The 20334-nt window shown below is 41.8% G+C and overlaps 1 protein-coding gene across 1 annotated transcript in view; it reads left to right on the forward strand.

Moving 5' to 3' along the window:
* Window positions 1-951: 951 nt before the first annotated feature.
* Window positions 952-20334, forward strand: part of PDE149 (integral membrane TerC family protein) — a 61967-nt gene continuing 42584 nt past the window's right edge. Inside the window, exons 1-6 of the mRNA XM_087385877.1 lie at window positions 952-1147; window positions 11154-11238; window positions 11374-11433; window positions 11740-12014; window positions 12258-12334; window positions 17537-17624. Of these exons, the coding sequence (XP_087242003.1) occupies window positions 1031-1147; window positions 11154-11238; window positions 11374-11433; window positions 11740-12014; window positions 12258-12334; window positions 17537-17624 (702 nt within the window). The 5' untranslated portion in view covers window positions 952-1030. The remainder of the gene's footprint in view (window positions 1148-11153; window positions 11239-11373; window positions 11434-11739; window positions 12015-12257; window positions 12335-17536; window positions 17625-20334) is intronic.

The raw sequence follows: 20334 nt of genomic DNA on the forward strand, positions 1-20334 counted from the left end.
AAAGATCCGTTTTCCTTTTGAAAGGGCTTTATGCCAGCCTAACGGGCTTTATGCTTGCCTACCGGGCTTTATGCCTCCCTAACGAGCTTTATGCCTGTTGGTGAAGAGATTGTCATCTATGAGATTTGTTTATAAAAATAAAGCAAAAAACCCCCCCAAAAAGTTGACATCAAAACTTTGAAAGTATCATTCTTAAAACCTTCAAGGAAAAATAACGTCGATTTACCTTTTAGCTTTAAATTATAGTTAAAAAAAAAGGGAAGTGGCTTTGCAGTTAGTGTGAGAGCATGCAAATAACTATAGAACCTTGGCAAAGCCTAAGGGATCTTGCGAGTCCTCAAAGCATTTCTTTTTAATTATTTTTTACTAAACAATCGACAATGTCTAAAGGTCTAAAGATTTGTAAAACCCACAAGTTGGAGGCAAGTGCGTTCGTGCATACATGCACCCTTGTTAATGTGTGAGAAAAACGTAGTGTGTGAAGAGAGGCACTTTTTGGCCTAAGTGAAGGCAACACTTTTTGGAGAAGTGAAATTCGATTTCAATTTTGATTTTGGCCTGTTGGGAAAAATAGGTGACATGTGATTTCCACCTTTTCTTCCCTCTTTTTCTCTCTTTCTATTTCAATGCAAGCGCGCTCTCTCTCTCTCTTTCCCCCCCGCCCCCCCTCTCTTCTCCTTGGTGCGAATCCAAGTCATCTCTCTCTCCTTCTCGGTCTCTCACTCGCTCAAGGCACTTGAACGTAGTTCACCTTGTTTATGTAAACAAGAGAGCTGAAGTCAAAGGGGGGCAAAGGTGAAAAATTGCAACACGGAAGGATCACTCTAAAAGGTACCTTACAAATAGAACAACGTATATGTGGCAAAGATTCACAACCCGAGCTTATGTGGCTCCCGCAGAATATCTATCTATCAATCAGCTTATGCAGTGTTAGCATTTTCATGTAAGCTCCACAATTCTTACTCGTTGCTCATCGGAATTTGCTCTCTTTGAATGAATCGCTTCGGTGCTGCTCTCTGGCCTCGCTGTGATGGCTTCTTCATTCTCAGCTTCGTCATTCCGATGCTCGCTTGCTCCGCACCGGACCAACCATGGCACTCTCATTGCATTCACCCGGTTTGACGATCACGCCCGTCTGCGGAAGCTTGTACGATTCCATTCCAGGCTTTTGTGGTCGTGGTTCCTCCTTTTCACCATGTCAAATCTTCGGAAGAGTGTCATCAGTGAGAGAGATTTGTTATATGCTCTCAGTAAGCACTACGGCTGAGATTGTTGAGGTAGTATAGGCTAAAGAGCTGACAAGGAGGATTGAGAGAGTTTGGCTCACGTACACCAACCTGGCATGTCTGCTCAGCTCGCTTTCTTGTGTATATTGATAGGGTGCCATTACTGACATTATAGCTATAGAAGACGAGCACTACAGTAGCCGCTTACTCTGCTCACATTGTGACTGTATAGTCATCGTGAGAAGCTGAGCCAACTACTCCCGGGTGTTGTAACATTAGCATGGCCTCTTACCGAGAGGTTCAGAGGTTAGAACCTGCTTTGCGATTAGAAAACCGGTGCGTACAAATCCGTAAGGCCCTTCTTTGGAAGGCCTGGCCGAGAATAGTGGTAACTATCAGTCTAATTTCATGTATCTTTGCAGCGAGGAGACTGCTAGACTTAAGAAAGACGATTCGTCAAACATGATAACTGTTTTTGGAGCTTTGTGTTCCCATGCGACTTTCAATCTTCTGTCTCATACCTTTCTTTATTCTTCCGTGCTCGTGCTTTTGTTAATTATGCTTTGTAATGTCGCTAGAGCAAGGTATTCCACCTTCAACCAGATTTATTCAACACACAAATATCTCTTGTGGTTGTACTGATTTGAATGAGATTCGGGTGGCAAAGATGTGGTCCATGACATCTATAGGCCTAAAATTTTTAACTGCCTTCTAGGGGAAAGTAACTAGCGGTAGCTATCATGCTGCTCCCGGAACCCTCTCTTTGCGATATTATCGTTACCAGAGTTTCTCTTTGGAGTTGACATGAGGCCCGTTTGTCCCATCAAATTATTGTATAGAAATTTATTTGAATTTCAGCTTTTCCATCGTGGCTCATACTGTGCCCTCACAGTTCCAATCTACAGAAGAATGTCATGAATACTCAATTGATCTGAGAAGAAGAGCGCTTAAATTATTGGTCTGTTGATTTGACATACCCCACTCTGGACTGCATATACGCCAAAGCAAAGAAAGATGCAGGGGCATGTGTAGCTCCTCTCTAACGGCATAGGTGTCGCTAGTTTATGATAGCGCATGCCTCACACTTGCTGTTGATGTACCACGAAAGTGGTCGATTTCATTGACCTCGCATCATACCTTGAACTTACATATTTACATTGTGGGTAACTTAAGACATTCCCTTGAAAACCTGCAAGTCTAAACAGTGCAAGCTTCAAGATCATGCCTAAATTTGTCACTCATCAAACTGCACCTCGCATAAATTTTGCATTGGTCACTCATCAAATTGCATTTTGGACTCGGAGGTTTTACTAGCCCCTCTGAATGGTCAACATATGTGCCTCACTGCAGTGTAGAGACTTGAATCTCCAGTGTCAGTCTAAAAAGGGGCCTAGTGAAGATTGCAATTTATAGTTCTTGCAGGTGAAGCAATGTCTCTGTTCTAGATCTTCTCCCTGACTGACTTAAACGTTAGATCTTCAATCTTACGTGGAGCACAGGGTTCTTGGTCAGCTCTGGTTGCTGACTCTTGTGGTTGTCCATACCCTCCAAGATCACCCTTCAGCTAATATCTTCCACTTTCCTAACATATCTGCCTTGTTCTCTGCATCATTGATGATAGGACTAGAATGGGACCTTTCTTGCTGCTCCTTGAAACAGCTCTTGTGCTGAATGTGAAGCATTAACTTTGTATTTTTTAACTTCCTGGTGTCCTGGTCTCTTGCTGAACTAGACTCACAGCTTTCACTGTCCCTGTATATGTGCTGCTGTCAGAGTCTCAGAGTTTTCTGTGCCAAAATTTACCTTGAGTGTTCCACTTTCTTAGAGTTTCTCTTGGCAGCTGAACCTCTTAAGCTGTGCTGAGAGATGGCCAATTAATCCCATTACAAGCTGACATCCACATTTATGTTGCGATACGAAATTTCAAATTCATTTGATAGAGGAGCATACGTCAGCATTTTAGTGACTTAATTGCACTGCAAGTTGAAGTTTTTTCATGTTCTTAGATCTTAGTATCACTAAATCTAGCTTAGATTTAGAGGTTGATATTTAAGGTAACTGGCAATATTAGGGTATAAGGGGCTTTGAAGACTCAGAGAGAAACGGATTTACAATCCAGCTTTTCATATGTAGGCTACAAGATGTACGTCTGGTTTTCTGTGCTCTGCAGTAATGTTAAAGAAATCCTTCGACTAGTAACACTCTATCAGTCTTGCTTGTTCCTGCATGACCAGTAATGAATAATCATGTTGGTTTCCTTCTCTCGAACGACTTCATGTGTTTTCGTTTGCCATATACTAAGACTTTGCAAATGGCTGAAGGACTATTTATTTGATACTATTGTACATGTCTTGCAAATAGCTGTGGTGCCTTTTTTTAATGTTGTTTATTTATATGGATTTAAGCTCTATCCATATGTTTGGTTATGAGGTGCCCTCCCTGACCTACTCGGACCATACCACTTTCCAACGTATTTTGCAGTGGTTTGGACGTCAGTCTAATCTCAGGAGTCAGTTCATAATATTGTTTTAATGCTGATCTTTTGCTCATGTAGTTTTTGTCTCTATCATCGTCGGAATAGCACAAAGATAAATCTCAATGTCTCCTTGGCTCCCTCACCCTTGCTTCGCTACTTGAAAATCATGAATCTTTCACAGATCTCTTGAATTTCCTGTACGTATTATTACATAACGAAATGATCAGCTTGATGAACTCTTTCATGTAATTCTGGAACCACAACAGTTTTCTCTACTCACTCTTCAAAGAGATTACTGAAATCTTTTGCTGCTGGGTTCTTAATTGAAGTACATGTGCTCCCTATGGAAGCCAAAAGTACTTTTACTTTATTTTTTGTGTTCTTGTATGCCCTCCAATGGGGAAGAGCGCCCTCGTGAGAGTACTTGTTTCTATTTCGACCTACATGCAAGGTGGGAGAGAGATGGCGGATGAATGCAATGTGATAGAGAGAATGCTACGTGAGATTCACAATGAAAGGGTGGTACCCTTTTATTAATGTCCCTTGAGATCACTCAAGTTCCATCTTCCCATTTACACCTACCCTTATCCTATGACCCATGCACCTACCATTCAATGCACTCTAGTGTACCCTTTTGCCCCTAGGACCTAGACACATGTGTGCACATCTTTATTACTAATCATTGGCCAATGTTACATAGTTTTGGCGGTACTATTTACATCGCTTGATCGATCATAAATACAAACATATAACCGCACCATCAAATTGGCGCCTAACAATAATAAGGTTCTAATGACTATTAATTAACTAAATAATCATTTCTCTTGTCATGACACTCCCTTCTGCTTGAATGAGCAGAAGTCCTCTTTTGGATTATTGCTTGTCTCTTTCTCTTACATGCACTTTCTCTTGTTACTTTTGCAATTGCATCGCCTCTTTATAATCTGCGAGTATTTGTGGAAAATCTGTAAAGAACTCTTCTTCCATCCATTGTGCATCACTAGCTGGCTGGTTTTTAAACTTCAGTAAATACATATATCTCTTCTTTTCACGAGTACTCTTCTCTTTATGGTACACGATCTGTTCCGGAGTAAGAACTTCAGTCCCATCTTCAAGTTCAGGTTCTTCTTGATGCTGAGTATTCAAAAATGCAGAAGTATCGCCATGGTATCTCTTCAAATTGCTCACATGAAAGATATTCTTCATACGCCAGTGGGCTGGTAATTTCAGCTCATACGCTTTGGATCCTTCTTCTGGATATAAAGCTGCTGAAATCTGAAATGGACCATAAAACTTCGGTGCTAACTTGACGTGTTTTGTACTTCCTCTCACTGACTTGATTCTTCTTTTATCTATCTTCAATAAAACCCAATCATCCTCCTTGTAATAAACTTCTTTTCTTTTTTAATTGGCTGCCTTGGATTGTTGAACCTGGGCCTTCTTAATATGTTCTTTTACCTGCTCAATAACCTGTGACATATCCTCAGCAAACTGGTCAGCAGCAAAATTCGCTCTCCCAAGTGTGTTGTTAGAGTGGGTAAACATTGCCCATAGATGATTTCAAATGGGGCTTTCTTGGTGGAAGTATGTACAGTGTTATTATAAGCAAACTCTAACATGGGTAAGAACTCTGGCCACCTTCTAGGTTGGTCATGGACATAAGCTCAAAGTAAGTAATTATGGTTTGATTGGCATTCTCACTTTGTCCATCTCCTTGAGGATGGAAGGCTGTAGTAAATTTCAGTTTGGTTCCGAGATTCTCTAATAGGGCTGTCCAAAAGTTGCTAATGAAACGGCCATCATTATCGGATACAATAGATTTTGGTAACCCATGTGACCTAAAGATTTCCCTAATGAATAACTTTGCTATTTTAGGAGTAGATAACTCCTTTTTAGAGGGAATAAAATGAGCTTGTTTACTCAGCTTATCTATAACAGTGAAATCTGCTCAAATTGACCAACCTTGGGGAAGCCTGACACAAAATCCATTGTAATGTGTTCCCACCTTTCTGAGGGAATAGGCAAAGGTTGCAAAAGACCAGCAGTCTTACTTGGTGTCGGATTTAATGCGCTGACATACGTCACATCGTTGAACAAGGGTCGAAACTTCTTTGCGAAGTTTAGGCCAATGGAAGTACCTCTCAATATTGTCAATGGTCCCTCTAATGCCTCTATGTCCAGAATATGGACTCACATGTAACTCACTCATGACTAGATACCGAAATGTTTTGGGTACACATATGGCACATCCCAAAAATAAGTATCCATTCACGATTGAATAAGCCTCTAAACCTCCGACCTCATTACGTTGAATCTTCCCATAAATGTCAGCGAAGTCCTCATCTAAAGGATAAGCTTCAACCATTGCTCCTAATGATTTCTCCTTAATTACAAAAATGTGATTAACTTGGGGCCGTCTACTCAAAGCATCAGCTACTAAATTCTCCTTTCCTGGCTGATATTCAATATTTGGTTGCCCAAAGGATTGAATATATTTAGCCCATTTGATTTGCCTTGAAGAAACAATGGGTTGAGAAAACAAGTGCTTGATACTTTGATGGTCAGTCTTAATCTTGAAAGCATAACCATATAAATAATGCTTCCATAACTTTAAAGCATGAATGACTGCCAGTAACTCCTTCTCATACGTGATATATTTCAATTTAGCCCCTTGAAGTTTTCTACTCTCATAAGCAATGGGATGCCCTCCTTGCATCAACACTGCCCCAATCGAGGTACCACTCACATCCGTACATACAACAAAGAACTCTTTGTCCATGTCCGGAAGTGTTAACACTAGTGCATCAGCCAATGTTCTCTTAAGCTCCTCAAAAGCTACTTGGTGAACCTCTCCCCACTCATACAAGGAATGCTTCTTCAACAAATTTGTTAGTGGAGAAGCAAGACGTGCAAAATTCTTAATGAATTTGCGATAATAACTACACAAGGAAGGATCTCAGCTCATGTATATTTTTGGGTATTCGCCATTCAATTATGGCCTTGACCTTTTTAGGGTCAACCCGAATTCCCTCAGCAGACACGATGTGTTCCAAATACTCTATTTCTGTCTTGAAGAACTCACTCTTCTTGGTATTTAGGAACAATCGATCCTTCCTTAGGAGCTCCATCACCTTAGCAAGGTGATCCTTATGCTCTTCCTCATTCTGGCTGAAAACTAAAATGTCGTCAAAGAAGACTATGACAAATTTTCCCAAGTAGGGTCGCAAAACCCTTCTCATCAGCCTACTAAAAGTGGCTGGAGCAGTAGTTAGGCCAAAAGGCATGACCAAAAACTCATAATGTCGAGTGAGTGCGAAAAGCAGTCTTATGTTCATCCCCAGCTTTCATACGAAGTTGATGATAACCAGATTTCAAATCCAATTTGCTAAAAACTTTAGCACCTTTAAGCATATTTAATAAATCATCCACTCTTGGAATCGGATACCGGTTCTTAATCGTAAGTTTATTCAAAGCACGGTAATCTATATACATATGATATGATCCATTCTTCTTCTTGACCAATAATACAGGTTCTCCAAATGGAGAACTCCTTGGTTGAATCAGGCCTTTTTGCAATAGATCTTCAATTTGTTTTTCTACCTTCATTTCTATCCTGTTCATCCTGTATGGGGCTCTACATGGAGGAGAAGCTCCTGGCTCTAAGTCTATGGCATGATCATCTTCTCTCTCCATAGGCAATTCGAATGAGTCATCTCTTGAAAATCGATCCTCATAAGCTCTAAGGAACTCATTTCTCTTCCGATCTTCTTTTGAGATATGAAGATCTCGTGAATCCCGTATATACACAAGACTACAATCCACCCCTCTTTTTACCAATCTTTTCGCTTGGGTAGGAGTAATCAATGGAATAGTATACACGTCCTGATCCCCTACGATCCTTATGTTTTCATCCTTATGTACAAAGTAACAATGATGAGTATGAGGATGAATAGCATGGTTAAAATCATACCGCCATGGTTCACCTAGAATCATGTCAACGTCTTGTAAAGGAGCTACTAGAAAATCCCTTCGATCTCTATACTTTTGTATACGAAAAGGAATATTCCGTACTATGGATGTGTCTTCTTCATTGTGTCCCCTAAAAGCTCCTGAGAGCGACATGTTTTTTATAGGTTCTGGTTTAAGATGGAGTAATTTTACCAATCTATCACTCACTAAGTCATAATTACATCCATCGTCTAGGAGAACCACAATTCTCTGTTCATTCACGAATCCATACACCTTAAAAAGATCATGAGGCCCAAAGGTATTGGCTGAATGGACAGCATTCACTATTGGCTCAATAGTCACGGTAGATTTCGAGGGTGACAAGGTAGAAGCCTCACCCTCCTACTTAGATGCCTTGTCTTTCCCTTTTACTGAATTCGTCTTGGCAATCTTAGCCAAGAGAACGGGTAACTAATGCCATACGTGCCCTAGCTTATGTTTCTTACACCCGAAACATTTTCCTTCCTTAATCAACTTCCTCTTCTCTTCGTCGTCATAGAAGGAAACGTGATTGGCTGTTCACATTCCTTACAAGAGCTTTACCCTTCCCTTTGGTTTCCTAAAAGTGGGTATATTGTTGGTCTTAGATGATGACCCACCCTTCTTATTGAAGGGTTTATGAGGATTCAATTTCCTCTCGGCTATTTCAGCCTGCTTAGTGAGGTCCTTAAGTGTGGTCGGGTTAAACATTTCAACCTCGTACCTTACTTTTGGGCTTAAGGCTGCTAAATACTTCTCTCTCCTAAATTCCTCACTCTTTTTGGGTAACTCTAGAGAGAGTTTCCAAAATCTGGCTGTGAAATCTGCATTACTCTCATTATCGAACTGCTTAAACGTCTCTCGACGAAAGGTTAGGTTCTCTTCATGCCTCGGTGGCATGAAAGTGGCTTTCAGTTGCTCCACGAACTTAGCCCATTCATGAATAGGCTCTTTTCTTGTTTGTGACAAAGACCACCACATTAGAGCATTTGTGATTCCACACTCACACCACACTGTGTGAGCTCCTGGGCATTACTATCAGTCTTCCGCTGCGTGTACCCTCTGTTGGGTATTTTCTAACACCTCTGCCTGCATTTCGCCTTTTCTCAGGCCATGTCCAGGCCCTGAAGGCCCACACTTGTGGTCCGTAGATGTGCTGCGGCAGTTTTGTTCTGAAGGTGATGCCATCTACCACGTAGGTGTCCTCTTTCTTGCTGGATTCACTGCGCAGTCAGGTTGCCTCCAATGGCAGACCAACACGTGGCAATTCCATGTCAGATCGAGCTCAACAGGTCCATTGCCTACCAGGACACGTGGAGGATCTGTCATACATATGAACTATTTGTTGATGATGCTTTAATTGGAAGCTTATGCAATGAAGAGGAACCTGTTTCCTTTGAGGTGCAGGATCTGTCATGCATCTGGACTCTTTGTTTATCATGCTCTAATTGGAAGACATGCAGTGAAGAGGAACCTGTTTCTAGTGAGGAAGCAGAGTAGAATAAACAATGGATGTGTGCCATGCAAGATGAGTATTACTTCTTTATTAAGAATGAAGGCTACAGGTACGAAGTGGCTGTACAGGCTCAAGAGGAAGGCTGATGGCACTGTGACTGCTACAAGGCCAGGCTTGATGCAAATGGTTATGCTCAGCAGAAAGGTATTAATTTTGATGAGACCTTTCCCCCCATCCCGAATGACTACTATCAGAAGCATGGTTGCACTTGCAGCACACCGTAGATGGGAAGTACATCAGTTAGGTATAATCTGCTTTTCTGACAACCCTTTTTAGGACTGAGTGTGTGACCTTTTCTTCTGGTGTTCTGAGTGACTGAAACTCATACAAAGACTTTTGTATAAGTGAATGCTTTTGAGTGTGTTTGGGTATGTGTGCATGTGTGTATACAATGATTGACATTCACTCTTGGGCCCTAATGACATCAAGGTGGACATTATAGCGGGTAGTCCCTGTTAGACGTGATGGACTACATGGGTCTTGGCATGTGTGCATGTGTTTGGGTATGTGTGCATGTGTTATACAATAGTTGACATTCACTCTTGGGCCCTGATGACATCAAGGTGGACATTATAGCAGGTAGTCCCTGTTAGACGTGATGGACTACATGGGTCTTGGTGAGTTACCATGTATGTGACTATCATGTGGCTAAGACTGCACTGTTCCTTTTGCTTTTACAGAATATGTTTGTGCATGCTCAAGGATCCTTCTAGGTAGGTCAGGTATTGATATGAAAACATACGGTTTTTAAAGTCATTCATCTGAACATCTTTTGCAAGCCTCATAGGGCGTTCTTGGCAATTTTATCTTTGTGGCATTCATGGCATTTTAATCTTTGCAAGGTGAAGATGATGAATGTTGCTGGTTTTGATCATGACGTCTTGCCAGACAAGCATAAATCAGGTCATAGGCAGTTTGTTAGTTGATGTGATGTGGAGGCAGTGATTGTATCTTCAGTATGAAATGAACCTGTTTCTATCTCTCTCCTATTCCATCTCAAATCACGGGGGATGGCATATCGTTTTTCCTCCCAGCCTTGCTCTCATGGATCGCATTTCATCAGATACGTCATTTCTTTGTCTCATGCCTATCCACAAAACCCACAACTCCCTAGATGGTTCCCTTTGCCACATGTCATCATTTTAGCCCTTTTTACTTGGTACACCATTTACCCCTCTCTTGGGGCACAATTAAACCATTTGCCCCTTGGCATTATTACATATTTAGGTGCACCTAGGCCTTAGCACTCAGAACCACCTAGTCAATGCCATTTCACCCTCACCTAGGACCTTGGCAGTTACTTCTCTTGACCATTTTATTTACGCACATTAAATATTACAGAAGTCGGTCATCTAAGAGAAAATGCCCACCGATCTTTCCGAGGTCATGCTATCTCGGCTAGAGCATAACATAGTAGCACTGCAAGATATTCAGACCAGAATGTAGATGGGTTCCCAGGAGACTTCAATTGTATTTTGTTCTGCAAAGGCATAAAACGTTATTCTGGACTCTAGTTAAATTTTCCTAAAACAGCTGCTTGGGTATGTTTTCTGAGGCCAGTCAGCTTTAGAAGCAGTCAGGATGCCACACTGCTCATTAGTTAACACAGTTTATCAGCCTACAGAATTTGGTACTGTGCTGCCGTTTTTGAAAAGCTGAGAAGATGTTATCCCTTTCTTTTTTGTTGCAAGTTTGAGAGCCTCCACAAGTAAGATATGATGCATGACTTGCTCCTGTTGTCAAAGTTTTTCTAGTTTGCAATGTTTTTGGTCCTCATGTTTTTGCATTGGGAAGATTTTCCTTGATAACTCTATTTTGTGTCTACTATTTCCCTCATCCTTTGCTCTAAACTCTCTGAATGTAGGTTTTTCAGAATCTGTATTTCCAGATTGAAAAAACTGAGTTTTAAAACAGTTTATCAGACCTTTGCGATTCTCCTTGTTTGTAGGATTGGAAGCCTGTGCTGAAGGGCTTCTCCAAAAGCCTAGAAGGATCTATATTGATCTCAAAGAGTTGTTTTTGCATTAGAAAAGGTTAGTAGATTTGTGAGTATTGAACAAAAATTAAGATGAAACATTAATCATTTTTCTGCTTCTTCTTGGGTACCTTCCCATTGTGCCCTTCCAATAGATGTGTATTTGAGAAAGTAACCTTATTTTTGCAAACAGGCACATCAAATAGTTTCCACTATGGATCGTCAAAACATAAAACAGAGACCAAGGTTTCAGGTGTGCACGATGCATTTCTGTACATTTGACTATCTATATAGAACTGAAATTTTGGAGCGGTTTGATTTCGGGACCATTATAATATGTACAGAACCATTATAACTGTCTGTTGATTTAATTGTCAACATGTTTGGAAAACTTCTATGGATCATAACCGTACTTTCTGTTTGTAGCGTGTCAAAATACTGCTATTTTGTTCAAATACATATTTGAAGCTTCCATGTCTCAATTGCAAAAAATTCTCATAGCCTGATTCAGTAGTCTTGAGCTTAGTCTCATAACTCTGCATGCAAATATTTTTCTTAGAACAAGAGGAAAGCTCTACAGTGGATGATCTTCAGAGTTTGGATGAGAGGTCCTTGTTCCAAGGTGTAGAGAACACAAATAACCATGCAAGTTCTACCGTTGAAGAGTTGCGTCCCACACTAGATGCCGTTGTGGTTGAGGCTACTGAAAAAGTAGCTGAAACTGTGGAGGTTGCTGTACAAACTGTCTCTTCTGTTGGTGAAATAGAAGGTCCGATTCCTATGGAACAGCCAGACATATTTCAAGCAGCGGCTGTGAAGACAGTTGTATTCTGGGTAAGCTTTCATCTCTTTTGGGTTCTTGTTTGGGAAATCTCCTATCTACAGTGTAAATCAAGAGTAGATTGTAGAGATCATGAACAAAGAAGTTAAACATGAAGTTATTGTTGATATTTAGCACCCATTTGTTTCCTTTTCCTTGAAGAAATAGAAGTCTGTTAAAATTTTGCAGCATGCACATGGTTCTCGTCGGTTATAAGCTCACTTAATCAAGACAGATTTATGATGTGATGGGTCCAGGTTCTTGCTGCGATAGCTTTTGGACTTGGTGTAGGGTTGAAGGAGGGGACTGGAAAGGCATCTGAATTTTTCACTGGGTAAATTTCAAAGTATCAACTTTAAGCAAGCTAACCTGTTTGGTTGTATTTGCTTGTGGAATAGACTACTTTGTATATGTTACTTTTGTTTAGTGCACTGAAATTGAGTGTTATCCCTAGTGATAAAACACTTCAAAGTTCATTAGTCTGTTTGTCTTCAAGCATATTATGGACCAGTAGCATAGTGGTCAATCATGTGGAGTTTAATTGGAAGTTTGCTCCAGCTGTGAGGAAGATTGTCACAGTACAATGTTTCTCAAACTGCGTGTGTGTGGTCCTCCTGCTGGTGAACAGTATTCTATAATGTGAAAAAATGCTGATTAGTAGTCGCCATTCTCAAACATTTGATATGATCACCTGTTCATAGGGACTTAAGAATCAGTATTTTGAGCAGAATTTGGGCAAGGGGGGAACACCTGACCCTCTTATTAGTAGCGGGGTCAATAGTTGGGGTGATCCCCACAGAAGTGGGTTGTTGGATTGATGTTATCAATGTGTTTGGGCTCTCCCTCAATCCCAGTTGAGGTTTTCTAAGTCACCTTTTTTATAGGGCTGTTGTTGTTTGCTGTGCCTGTGGGTGGGTGTGTCTTTATAACTGTAAGATTTCTTGAAAGGGAACATAAAAAACGTGGCTTGAACAAAGCTGACAGCAGAGCGAAATCCAATCAAAGCAAGATAATTACACCAATTTTGTGTAGGATCTTTTGTGAAATTGCAACAGTCCTAGGTGTAAAAATAAATTGCAACAGTTCTAGGTGTAAATGTAAATTGTAAATATTCCAGCCATTGTAACGAAATAACACATTTCAACCTGTAGAAACGTCCATTTCTGTGAAATCGAGAAATGGGGCACCTCTGTATGAAATGGCAGAACCCTGCATTGAAGTCTTAAAGTGCTGATGTTTGAAACTTGGAGAGAGAGAGAGAGAGCCCCAACACACACACACACACACACACATTTTTTTTTGGGGGTGAAATCTTTGATTGATTATATTATATGAGTAGCAACCTCAAAACAAGGTGCTACAATTACATCAACTGAAAATTTCAGTATATGCCAAAAAGACCTCATGATCTATGCAGCGGGTCTGCAAAGCAATGGCTTGAACAGAGAAAAACTGTTTGACTGCTTTGTTTTTGACCACAGAAGAGGCATTTACATTTTTATTCAAAGGCTGAACCATTTCAGCTTGCATTGGCATCTGTGGAGCTCGGGAAGGGCATTGTGAAGCCATGTGCCCAAATTGCTTGCATTCAAAGAAAGCACCTGCAAACAGCCCCCACTTGAGCTTGTAAAAGGCACTCCCCATGGAAACATTATTTGCAGTAACCAAATATGAAGCTGAAGTGGGATGATTTGTATCCCACAAAATGCAGAAGCGATTCGAATTTCCATTGGGTCGCGGTGGACATACCACCTTACCGAGGGAAGCTGCAATTTTAGGTAGAAGAGAAGACAAGCATTGAGGAAAATCCACAACTTCTACCCAAACAGGGCAATGATGCCGAATCAATGCCTGCTAATCCCGAGAGCACGAGATCTCTCTTACACATATCCACAGAGAGAGAGAGAGAGAGAGAGAGAGAGAGAGAGAGAGATTTCTTTCTCACACACACACACACACACCCCCCAGTGTGATTGAAACCAGCCTTCAATAAATTAGAGGGCAGTAAAACTAACAAATAACCAATCAACAATGTCATATTAACAATTCAGCGAAAGTATAACCAATAGATTAGGAGCGAGACTCTAGAGTGCCCCCGCACTAAGACAAAGACACAGATTAGCCCCAAACCTTGGCACCCCTTTCGGTATTTCTTTAATTAAGTGAGAGACCCAGAATTCCACGCTACAAAAAGGATACATTCCTTCTTACAACTCGGGCATTCTACATCCGAGTGGGCATCCACATACCGTGCATAGCCTTACTGTTCTCTCAGCACTCCTAGCAACAGGTCTCCATCCCTAATTCTAGGAAGCTTGGACATAGCCCGGAATTGTTCACTAGTAACCACACTTGGCCATACTGTTCCCCATAGCTGTTACCAATGCCCAGTTAGCCGTCTATCTGCTCAAAGCAGAAAGGGAAAGCATACACAAGCTTTCCCCTCTAACCAAGACTGCTATGACCAATAGTCTCTCACCCTATTGGTCGCACATATCCTAATATAATAACTTGCTTCCCATAAGAGAACTGGCATCACAATGGCAGTCACACTTGTACCATCCCTCTCGGGGTTTCAGGGATACTTCCCATTCCAAGCATGGATTCCCGACCCTTGCCTACTCAACAATGAGGTTGTACCAAAGATGTGGCGTCTGCCTAGCAACCATTGCCCGCATGTGACCCATCTCCTGGAGAAACCAAAAACATATTCCCACACGGAACATGTTACCAGCCAAAGCCTGCAATATGATACACAATGAATTTAAACCCACTTGCATTCAGTGCTCTTCCCACTCACAGTAGGTATCATTATCACAACACATTAGCCCTGCGGGGCTTTGCTCTTACACCCATGTAACCTTAGGCATCCATTCTCAGTGCAAACACCTGCATTTAACCTGAGGGCGTTTACTAGCAGCCCAAACAGTCCATACAGTCCATACCCAGCAGCTCCCCACTTCATGGCCCGTCCGTGCTCATGGCTGCACCCAGCTCCCCAAAAACCTCCGTACTAACATAGGGTCACCAGGCCTCGATCAATTTCAGTGCCTCTCCTTTTGCGTGAAAATCCCCGTCGCCGTTTTTGTTTTCCTCTGGCCTTCTAAGGCCTTCCTTTTCAAAAGGGCCTACATGGGCTTGCCACAAGGCAGCCCATGCTTTAGGTTGCCCCCAAGGGGTTTCATTTTCCCCTAGGCCCCCTCTAGTGGGGCCTTTTTTTTAAAACCCCACCAATGACCAACTTCAATCCTAAGGTTCTTTGGGCCCCTCTTGGCCCTAGACCTTTCATTTGCCCCCAAGGCACAACTTGCTAGGGGTTTGAGCACACCTAGGAGCCCATGACCTCGCTCCAACATGCATGCGCGAGAAATCACGCCCTCGTGACAGTGTTTGAGTATGTGTGAAATAAATTAAGCATGCTTCTAGGTGAAACTCCTCTTGAAATTTTGAAATGTTTCTGTTTGAAACCTTCAAAACACAATTCTGGTGACGCAGTTATCCTGAGCTGGCTTTGCTTCTCCATTTTCCCCTTTGAAAAAAGAGAGCTGTAATAGAGGCCTAGTAGCTTTTCTCTTCACAAGAAGGTCTCCTCTTGATCTTTCAAAGGGATTTCTTCCATTTCTGCAGTGTCAGCAAGTGTAGTGCCAGGCATCTCTGCTGCAATTTCCAAGGTATGTCTTTAAACAGACATATTTTTATAGGATGGTAGTCAATGCAGCAACAGTTGCGGTTGTATAGGCATCCTTTGCTGATTCCAACATTCTGTTCTCTTTGTAGTCTGGGCTAAGAACACCACCTTGAAGGTTTTACAAACCTATTTCTGTCTGTTGACATGACGGAAATTCTCTCACTCCATGAAGAGCTAACAAAGGAAATAGATTCCTTATCGCCTTAAAAGTGTGCAGAGCGTAGCGCAGCTTGTTATTTTCAATTCAGCAGTTTGTGTTGCTCTCTACTTTCATCAAGTTTTGGATTCTGATATCAATTATTTTCTGTTGCCAACTGTACACTCCAAGAAATTAAAATCTGAATGATAAATCTTTAGAGTTCAAACGTTAATTTTTTTTGTTCAATCCACAAATTTATATAAATGATCTATGCTTTCATTTATATAAACTGGAAAATGAATTACGAACGTTTACTATGTTTTAGGGCACCTTAGGGAGGCGTGTGTTGGTTTGGGTAATGCATATTTTTGTGGCTAGGAATATAACAAACGTTTGTAAAGATTTTCTTCCTCAGACTTCTGATTGAAAAAACAGACCCATCATGGGCATATTAGTACCCACAGCAATTCTCGTTTACTGGCAGGACTGAATGCCCCACAATGCTCCATCCTTAGTTGGTGAAGGCAAAACAAATCCTTGCTGTTTCCCACTCATTTTGGACAAAATTTCCCACTCTTGTGCCATTGTGGCTGCAGATAAAAATGACTTATGTCTGTTATGTATGCAGACTTAAAGAAGGACACATGTGGTGAGAAAACCCAAGAGATTGAGTCTACTGTTATACTTGGAAGTGTGGGATGTAGCAGGTACTAATGCAATAGATAGCCTATGATAATTTAATGAAACATGATTTCGATGAAAATCGCAGTGTCAATGAAGAGCCTGCAATAGATCCAATTGACTTGGAGAAGATGAGTGTGGCACATTGGAGGTTGAGCTGATGGTGCCATTGAGAATGGAGCAGGATAGTAGGAAGATGAGGAGGCGGTAGGAGTATTGGTTTGAAAAGGAAAGTCTGAGGCTAACTTCTAAGAAGAGGTGGTAGTGGAACTCTCGAGTGTCAATGGGGAAAAAGGATGGCCAAGTGAACTTGGTGGGAGCTGAATTGTAAAATATTGAGTAGAGGGGTGATGCGAGGTAGTGGGAGCTTTGAGAGTGAGTGGATTGCATATGAGGTTGATAAGAGCAATGGTAGGTCGAGACACATAATAGCTGCACGTAATAGCAATGGTATAAAGGATCTGATGAATCGATTGAGAAGTGGCAAGACTTGCTAGATGTGAGGCAAGGGCTTGTCTATCTGAGCATGGCCATCATGGGGCCTTTATAAACTTTGTGTTTGTTGCATTCGGGGCCACAAAGATGAAGTTGAGGGTAACTTGTTCTCTTTTCCTAAATTTTTGTGGAAATCCAGCGCTGCTTTTATAATCTTGAGAAAATTACCCCTCTTTTTGTGGTCAAAACTCATTCTTTTCTGCTGCTTGATTCCTGGACCCCTATTTTATAACGAGCCACTACTCAGAAATCCTCTTATGATACAAGGAGGTGCCAGCAGTGAGATTAATGTGGTTCTCCCACTTCTCGTGGGGTTGTTTATCACCCCATGTAAAGTGTTGATTTGCAGATTTTATGTGAAACATAGTTTTGTAAGGTGGGCCTAGAATTTGAGCATTGTACTCTTGATAAACTAGATGTGGCATTGTGGGAAGTCTCCTGAAGGAAATTGTTTGCAGTCACTCTCATTTTTGGCTTTTTCCTTGCTATTAAAAAAACATGATTTCTGGTTGTGAATTGGCTTGTTTGTGCAGGTACCTGGTCGAACAAAGTCTCTCAGTTGACAATCTTTTTGTGTTTGTTGTCATTTTCAAATATTTCCGTGTACCTCTGCCATATCAGGTTTGTGATTATTGGTTTTTATCCCCAAATAATATACCCTGGAATTTTCCTATACCCACGGATAGCTCAAATTTTCACAAGGGAAATATGAAAGATAGGCTTGGAAAAAACACAAAGTTTTCTAGCTTGCCATCCAGGATTGCAGCTTATTAATAAATATTCCTGTCCATGGAGACCCATTTATGCGGCCAGCATGAAGTTCCATCTAAAAAGGTTATTTGTGCAATGGGCCATTTTATTAAGTGGATGGTATCGATGTCTGATACATCACTGTGATACTTTTCAATTCCCACACCTAGATTACCTTCACCAAGCATCTCAAAATTTATAGGTTCAAATGGGTAGACATACAAAACAACACCCTCTGCAATGCTCTTGGTTTTCTGCTCATCCCATATTAAAACTTTCTTAACCTTCCATGATTCTCGAATGGAAAACTCATCATATTCACATAGAGGTTCAACATCAATGGTATCTGATGTTATATCATTCATTGGTACAATAGCTCCATTGACATTGTCCACACAACTCATTGATCGTGCTTTCCAACGAACAACACTACCCAAAGCCTCATAGACTAAGAATGCATCCATTGTAGGAAATGGAAGAAGTGCACTTTCATCCATACAAATATCGATCGCCACCGATACATTGTTTTCTCCCAAGGGCACACCTTGGCACATGTCATCATGTGATGTAGAGAATATTGTCCCAATGGCAACAATCTTTCCACTGACAAGCAAGTTGACTTTAACCCCCAAAGGAAAGAGAGAAAGAAAGATAGAAAGAAAGAAAGATGTATTTACGTCTTTGGGAGGCCCTATGAGACAAAGTACAACGAAAGAGTAACTCATACAAGCCACTGTGGGATGAGGCAAAGGGCTCGCTAGGGCCCTTGCTGAGTACTATACTAATAATAAGCTCAAAAACTCAAGACTCAAAACTAGTACTTCAAATACTCAAAATACATAACTAGGCACCATGGTGGCTCTCTGGTGGGATGAGAAGATATCTCTTATCTGTGTTTGCTGAGATGTCATTCGCTGTCGGGGGGTGCCATCTCCATGATCTCTGTATCTGGTGAGCCATGTCAAGAGTGCTAGCTTGCGGCTTAGGGGGTCCCCTCTGAGGAGAGCTGAGATAGGTTGGACCTCCATCGTGCGTGGTCACTGTGACTCTGGCTCAGCTGCTCTATGTTCTCTCTTCCCGCTGATCCGCTTTGTTCTCACGTAAGCTATCTCCTCCTCCTCTACTTCACTATGTCTAGGGCTTGACTCAAATGCATAGAAATTGGTGACATGTCACTGTGCTCAATCTGTCTTTGCCCCCCCTGACACTCTCACCTCCTGCTATCTGGTCTCTCTCAGTAGGGTCTCTTGGTGTTGCCGCATCTCAATCAGATAGAGGCCAATGCAGACTTGGCCATGAAAGTGGATGAGTGGTCCAAAACCAAGATCCTCTAGAAAGAGACAATGGTATCGTCCATGGATCTCATAGAGTGCATAGGAAATGGTCCTCTTTCTCCACCCCGTCTAGTGTGCATAAACTGTAGATCGGTTTGCCCCTGTCTCGATCCATGGCTGATGGGACAAGATCCACATTTGCGTAATGGCTAGGGTTTGATAATCACTCCATCTTCCGATACTCTCAAAAAGTGGTTGCGGCAGAATTGGATCTTGGTGGGGAACTCTTGGTCCCCCCCCCCGAGATGGACTAGATCCAATTGTATGCTATTGTTGATCTCATCTCATGAGAGTAGTGGGGATGGGGCATCCGAGTTGCCCTAGAAGAGGGGAAGTGGGTCCATCTGCAAACAAACCATTTGGATATGCGTGGGTACTAGATCGTGCTAACCCCTCTCTCAGCTAGTCATCTGGATGAGTCTCATGCTAAGCTCGGTAGTCTCCAAGTAGGCAAAGCCCAAACCCTTTGAAGATTTGTCACTATCTAGAAGATGGCATCAATTTGGAGTGGGGTCATGACCAACTTTGCATGTACTGTTTGGTCAGGAACTATGGGCTTATTGCAAATCATTGTGGGCCCCATAATCACTTGTAGCTTGTCAAATGCCGCCAATCGGCCACTGAGAGATCGTGCCCCAGAATGGTGCTGCATACGTGGCTGTCGGTCTCATTATTGTTTCAAACAGCCATCCCTTCGTCGAGGGGTCCTGGAAGTATGACTGAAAGCGCTGTCGCTCTAGTCGAGTTAGAGCTTAGTGTCCTCTTGTAAGTTGTGCCCTAGCCATATGAACCATTGTGAAAATTGGTCCTGTGAGTGTATGACTACACAATCTCCACTGGTTCTCTTGATAAGTGAAGCTGTGTTGATGAAGTATTACCAGTGAGTTGTTGAAAATCATAACCTTGGTCTTACCAAGGTTGATTGTCAAGTCTCTCTCCTTGCAAAACAGTTCTAGGGCTGCTCAAGAGGATAGGAGGACTATGTCATCTGTGTACAATAGTATCCATATCATCAAAGCAACAAGCAACTCACCCCTAAGCGATCAATAAAGATCGAGATCTCATCAATGTAGAGTCCAAAGAGTGTCGGTGAGAGGGGCATCCTTGCTTCACTCCGATCATGCTCTCAATCGAATTTGATAGGTCTCCAAAGGGATATTTGACTAGCTTATACAAACTCATCACCCCCCCTCGAAGCATGTCTTTCGGGATTTGCATCTCCTGAAGTCACCCAATCATGCGGGATC

The sequence above is a fragment of the Dipteris shenzhenensis genome, chromosome 15, assembly GCF_047967505.1.
Source record: "Dipteris shenzhenensis isolate YYH24624 ecotype China chromosome 15, Dip_SZ_1.0, whole genome shotgun sequence".
Taxonomy (NCBI): Eukaryota; Viridiplantae; Streptophyta; class Polypodiopsida; order Gleicheniales; family Dipteridaceae; genus Dipteris; species Dipteris shenzhenensis.